The sequence below is a fragment of the Tasmannia lanceolata genome, unplaced genomic scaffold (genome assembly GCF_043159265.1).
Source record: "Tasmannia lanceolata isolate RefF3 unplaced genomic scaffold, GAP_Taslan_0.1 ptg000016l, whole genome shotgun sequence".
Taxonomy (NCBI): domain Eukaryota; kingdom Viridiplantae; phylum Streptophyta; class Magnoliopsida; order Canellales; family Winteraceae; genus Tasmannia; species Tasmannia lanceolata.
Genome location: NW_027518693.1, coordinates 9,479,696 through 9,486,245, shown reverse-complemented (window position 1 = coordinate 9,486,245; position 6,550 = coordinate 9,479,696). Strand labels below are relative to the sequence as shown.

At 41.3% G+C, this 6,550-nt stretch overlaps 1 protein-coding gene across 1 annotated transcript; it reads right to left on the bottom strand.

Annotated features, from left to right (window-relative positions):
- Positions 1 to 497: 497 nt before the first annotated feature.
- On the bottom strand, positions 498 to 1,685 carry LOC143848184 (protein PHOSPHATE-INDUCED 1-like). Its single transcript, XM_077357064.1, has one exon. It carries the CDS (start codon positions 1,593 to 1,595, stop codon positions 669 to 671), a length of 927 nt encoding a protein of 308 aa, XP_077213179.1. The 5' UTR covers positions 1,596 to 1,685; the 3' UTR covers positions 498 to 668.
- Positions 1,686 to 6,550: the final 4,865 nt, after the last annotated feature.

Genomic DNA, 6,550 nt, shown 5'->3' with positions numbered 1-6,550 from the left:
TCTGATGAATTAAATGATTTTAAAATCTGTCAAAAGGTCAACCCCTATGACTGTAAGAACATGCGCAAAAGCCAGCCGGAAATGGCTTTCCTAGAAATTGCCTAGCATGTCCCAAATCCTCTTGGAAGAAGAGATTAGTTATATGGGTAACCCCCCATCTTCTTGCACGAGATGAAATGAGCCGTATTTAAGAACTTATTAACCATAACAGATATAGAATTCATAATCATTGATTCGGGAAAGACCCAACACAACAATCATGGATAAATTCTCCACATGTGAACTTGGCACAGGTAAGGTGTAAAGATTAGAATTTAAGGAAAGTGATAAAAACTAAAATCCGCAAAATCGAGGTGTCCAAAAGATTATACAAGACGTATTTGGTATGTTTGTCATCTAATCAAAGTCTCCATAGGAGGTAAACCATGGAACAATTTCTTGTATACAATTTATGCTGAATGACGGTGTCTACTAAATTCATTCAAGAGACCCAAATGTGCAAAAGCAAACCAACCAAATTTGGCCTAGTATTATGTCACTGGAGCAAAACAATTTAATGTAGTAGAACAAATAAAAGAATTACAGCATCTCTCTTTTACATTCTGTATATCACATCCTACTCGCTAATAAGTATTAACGCTAATTAACAGCATCAGTTTACCATCCTCCTAAAACAAAGTGGAACACGAAGAAGTTGAAGGGTCGAAGATGGCAGGGAGTAAGTACCTCCTCCCATTTACCCCCTGCGCATTGTAGCTAGCACCTGTGCTGGGGTCCACCAAAAGCTGCCCTGCGTAACCAGGATAAGCTCCCTTTCCGTAGACCCCCGGACAAGCGGAGACTGCTTCTAGTGGCGCATCTGCGGGACCTTGGAAGTAGCCGTTCCCGAAGGGGTTGGTAACTGTTGCGGCCATAAGGCTGGCTATGTTTATGACCATCCCGTCCAAACCCACATCGTTGTTGGGTGCGACCAGTGGGGCCGTCTGGGGTCCATAGATGGGCTGGTGGAAGGGCCACGCGCATTGACCCGGGCACTGAGTTTCCGAGTTGCCCACCCAGATATAAGCGAACTTGCCTCCTCGCTTGTGTGGGGCAGAGGTCTTGGAAGAGGCGTGGGTCCCGCACCGGCTCATGCAGAAACCCTCGACCGCCACGTCAGCTGATGTGAGGACGATGTTGATGGCGTTCTTATGTTCTCCTTTGGCTGCTAGGAGTTCCAATTGGTGGTTCGTGAGGGATTTCCCGAGAGAGTAGTTCTCGTCTAGGATTTGTTTTTCGAGGGTGAAAATGGGAAATTGGGTTTTGGTTTTGGAGTGGGTGTAGTAATTTTGGGTGGTTCTCCACCAGGTTGAGACGGATGGGTTAGGGGTAGTTTTGGAGGAGAGAGAGGTGAGAAAATCGGACACGATTGCGCGTTGGGAAGGGCTGAATTTGCCGTACCAGATGAGATTGAGAGAGATTGGACCGGTTAGGAGAGGACCCTTGTGGTATTCCATGAGGAGAGGCTGTTCTTGCACCAAGGAGGTGAGTTTTCTAGCAGCCATGGATGAATGGAATAGAGAGATGAGGACCACTATGAGTTGTAGAAATGCCATTGATAAGAGAATGATCGAGGAAGAAATAGAAAACAGGAGAGATGGATGCAGGGATGAATGATGAAAGGTGGAGGGAGTGATGAAAGGTGGAGGGAGTGATGGGTTTATATAGATGCAGCAAGAGAGAAAGAAAGAGTGTGGGGTTATTGAAAAAGGGGGGGTGTTTCCGTGTTTGTAATTGTAAATGGAAGGAGCTGCGAAGCAGACAGAAAGAAGGGCGGTGGCGTGGAGCGAGCGATTGGGGACCGCCAACGGCACAAAACGCGCTTCCTTTTTCTTTTTTTCAAACCACAGCCAGTGACCGTTATCGAAATAAGTGCTTCCCTACTAAACAACGTAAAGAATAGATCTAGCTGTTACACGTACCTTCCAGCTTCGTTATATGACCCAGAATACCCTTCCACGTCTAATTAATTTCAAGGGAACTTTAATTACAATATCATGGTTTTATTAGGTGTTTTTTTATCATATTATCGTGGGTTTATGAGGGGCGGAGCTAGGATTTATGCATAAGGGGGGCAATCTTATACAGGCTTATACATAAGGGGGGCTGACCTTCAAATTTTGAAGGGGGCCGAGCCTAATTGAGTTGGGCGTATTAAGGATTTGGCCAACTCACCTTATGCTACATGTAGCTCCCCCTGTTTATCACATAATTGCAACCAATCTACTTACTTTGTCTCTCCTTATTAACTACTTTATTAAGTTTTAATTCACCACTATTATGGGAGGTAACCATGGTTTTAAATTTCGATCGAAATCCAAAATTTCGAACCAAAACCAAAATTTCGGTTTCAGTCGGGACCGACACCGAAACAACACATACCTAAAAAGGTACTTTATTTGGCCGAAATTTCAAGAATTTCGGTCCAAAATTTCTTTAATTTTTACATTTTGACAGAAATTTGATTACTTACATTGTTGTACTGAATTTTGACCTATAAATTTCAACGAAATTCCATCAAAATTCCTGTAATTTCATACTTCAAATAATTTTTTTGTCTAAAAAAACAGTATTAATATTAAATTTTGGCCGAAATGTCAAAATTAAAGAAATTTTGGATGTAGCGGGGGGTATTTCCGGCATTTAAGCAAATAGCTCTTCTTCAAATCAAAAGGGGCATTTATGAGGCTAGCCGATTTCGTTTTCCAGTCTTCCAAGTTTCAAACTTTAGAGTGGGGGGAAGGTGGACAGGGTGGATTAAAGAGTAAAGAGCAAGAGGGACAGCTGTTTATAGTCGTTTGGAATAGAGAGCGGGGTGGAAAATGGTGCTCCCCCGTTTGACTTTCCCACCCCCAATAATCAAATTCTCACACAAATAGCTCGTGAATAGAATCTTCCAGCTGCCCCCGGACAACTGTAACCCATCTCTCTCCTTTTATATGTGTTGGGTTGACTGGTAGCTTTCACGGGGTGTAGTCACGAATAAAGCCCCCCTTGTAATCTTTTCCACAACGGACGAGATGAACCCTTTTTTTATCGTGCAGTACTGTGGGTCCCATTTTTCTCAACCTTCGTGAAAGGGAAATGATATATTTACCCCCTTTTCATTTTCATTTTCATGGCACCCTACTTTGTTTTTCTTTTTTTATGAGTAAGTTAGGGTTAGGCAGGATCCGATAAAATAGATAATGAAAAAAAGATTACATCTAGGGGGGGCTCAAAGGCCAACAAAAGAGGGAACGAGCTCCTACTTACAACTCAAACACCCAAAATAGGAATAGTAGACAAGAAAAAAGCTACAAGCGAGGGTATAGAGTCCCAATTAGAATCAGCTACAGTGATGTCCAGCAAATCCATAAGGAGGTCAACCATGGGGATATCCACTCACTCAATGCAGCAGGTGGGTTTAGAGAGAAAATCAGCAGACTTGGCACCCTACTTTCATGTGTAAAAGTAGTAGTTATGACTTATGAGGGGTCCCAATCCGACAGAGCATCCTAGATTCAAATGGAGCGCTAATTGTACCAAAATACCGTTACTGTTATTTTCATTCATTTATGTCTACTTACGAGGGATAAGCATTCAAACACCCACACGCTAATTGTACCACGAGGCATAGTGCTTGGACCCTATTCGTGTAGGCCTGTTCATTTAAGATTATGAGAGCTGATTGTGAACCCTAAACTGATTATTGGACTCAATTCAACTGATTGTGAGTCCAACAATTAGTTTTGGACTCAATCGGTTGTCTTAATCTTAAATGAACAGGGTTTTAGTGATTGAGACCTTTGATCTTATAGGCCCTCAAAGGGTGACGCAATAGGTCTGAGTTTGATGGTGAATTGGATTGAGTGTTCAATGAATCAATGGATTAAAGATCTAGTGTCCTCTGATGATGAAGGTGGGACCAAGGGCAATAAACATTCATGGATGGTGAAATTTTCAAGACCCGTCATTGATACTTTTTTGTTGTTGTTGTTGTTGGATTCGACGACATGGTGCAATGTACTGCAACTCTCCCTGACCCTGCTGCAGGACACTTCTTCCCATTAATAATAACTAATCCCTTAAATTATTATTAATGACTCGTTTATGGATAGATAATTAAGATATAAGGTAGCAGTTTAGTAAAACCACGCACGACTAGCTCCAGCCTGTGCAGTGGGTTGATGTGGTTCCCTTGTTCTACTACTTGCAAACATGGCGTCACCCTGCAAATGATTTTTAAAATAATCTGCACTAGTGGTGTTTTGGGAATCTAAGTCTCACGTACATCCAAAGTTTAGGGTCCTCAAAAATACTTCAAAAATTATTTGCACGAGCATTCTATGACTAATCCCGGAATATCTAATTCCAGTAATTTAACTAGAAAACTGGGATTGTCATGCGCAAACCCGTGAGCAACTGCAGGATATCTAATACCATCGGAACTAAAACATTTGAAAAAACATGAGTTGTCATCCATAAGTCCTTAAGTTAATTTAAAACATTGTAAATGCAAATATCTCACTATCTATTAATGGCAAAACTTTGATGGCCATGGAGGTTATTTGGAACTTTATAGACATAAAGTTTGTTTAACTTATAAATCAAATACTTTAGGAATATAAATTTCATTCTATCTATTAAATTTTCACTATGGCTCCTCTCTTTTGGGCGTAAATTTGAGGGAGAGTATAAGAGTATGCATATGAACCTTAATTAATTATATATGATATGGTGATTAGCCCTGATGGTAAGCTAAAAAAATTATTGTCAAACAATATCTTCTCAGTTATGTTCCTAATAATTTTAATTTGCATGTGATCTTAACTTGAAAATATGTCTACCTTATATCCCCCCTCTCTCTCAATAGTAATCGTGCTAAAGAATTCTATGGTGTAAGAGCCCAGCGCACTCTTCAAAGGGCACGATCAGTGTTTCCTCTACGACTACATGTATTAAACTATGGGATATATTTATTTCATTTTGGTGAAGGGATAGGGGACATCTAGCCTTCAACAGTACAGGTCGAAACTCTCACACACTAACAAAATACATAAACTACTGGGTGACTGGTTTTAGATTTCAGAAGAGAATAATGATTTGTCTTTCATCCCCTATGTGTCTTAAAGGGTAGCAACTAGTAAGTGGAGACACAGGAATCTTTTGGTCTCTATATATGGATAGATTTTTAACTAGCTGCCTCAAAATTAAAACATCAGACTGAAATTTTATAAGTTTTAAATACCTATTTTCCCGGAATCGATGTCATTCTTCATTGCAGTACGTGGTTTTTGTCGTGAAAACCACTGCCAAGTCTTGTGAGCTGTTTTTCTTCAAAACCCATCTATGGCTTTGAAGGGTTTCTAAGTCTCCTACACTCGTTTCCTTTCTTTAACTACTGCATAATATTAAAGAACACAATTTCTGTTGAAGGATAATAATGCGCTCATTGGAAACCAATTTGAGTCCAGTAATCAGTTTTGGACTTACAATCAGTTCAAAAATTCCACAAAAAAACAGGGTCTAAATGTAAATTTGAGTCTAATAATCAGTTTGGGCTTACGATTGGTTCTCAAATTCCAAAACAAAAAGGACATTAGTGTATGTTTCTTAGAGGGATTAGAATGGTTGAAGTATTTTTACTTTCGCCCACAAACCATAGAGGTGGTGTTTATCATTTGGTGAACCAGCTTGTTCATCTGATGGTCCCATTATGAATGATCTAAACTCAAAAGATGTCCCCCAATTGAATGACTTTCATCATTTTTAGTAGCTTGCAAATGGGTATAAACAATAAGCATAAAAAATGGTCCACATTCAAGCGGAAAAAACCCATCACAAAGATCATTTCATTAGAAATTTTGGGGCATGGCATATCCATAGACGATGCACCAACGGTTTCGATCATCAAATGGTGGCTCCCACCCATATTTTTGTGGGTCCTGTTAGGCCTAAAATCGGTAACAGGTTATGGTAGGGCTGGGTGGTCCGGGCTAACGAGCCACGGCTGAATGGCTGGTTGAGTCCTGCGCTGCACAAAGTACAGACAAGAAAGAGAAGGGTCAGAGGACCAACCCGGAGTGATACTCCGGACGGGCGCTTCGACACTCAAGTCAATATGAGCAGGAGTGTAGAGCAATGTCAGAGCAAAAAGCTTAGAGTTTTGGTTCTCAGTTTTTCAGGACCCTCACCTTAGCACAAGTGAAGGCTATTTATAGTGATTCTGAGCCACCTGTCTAGGACAGGTGGTAGTTCTGAGCCAGGTGGTGGCCTCTGTATGGACCAGGTTTCATACCTAAGGAGGGTAGGTGGAGGTCCCTGATTGGTCCAGGTGTCACACCTAGTGGAGACAGGTGTTGGCTTTCCAACGGTCCTTGTGAGGGCCACGTGCCAGAAGCTAATTGGATGCTGAGTTCGGACCCCTCAGTGCTGAGTCCGGATTGCTGAGTCCGGATTCCCTCAGTGCTGAGTCCGGACCCTATCAGTTGCCCCCTGGTTCTTCAAGCCATGAAAGTGGCTAGAAGAA

Bases quoted from the DNA above. Each gene is read 5' to 3' on its own strand.
- LOC143848184 (XM_077357064.1), bottom strand. From the start codon at position 1,595: ATGGCATTTCTACAACTCATAGTGGTCCTCATCTCTCTATTCCATTCA.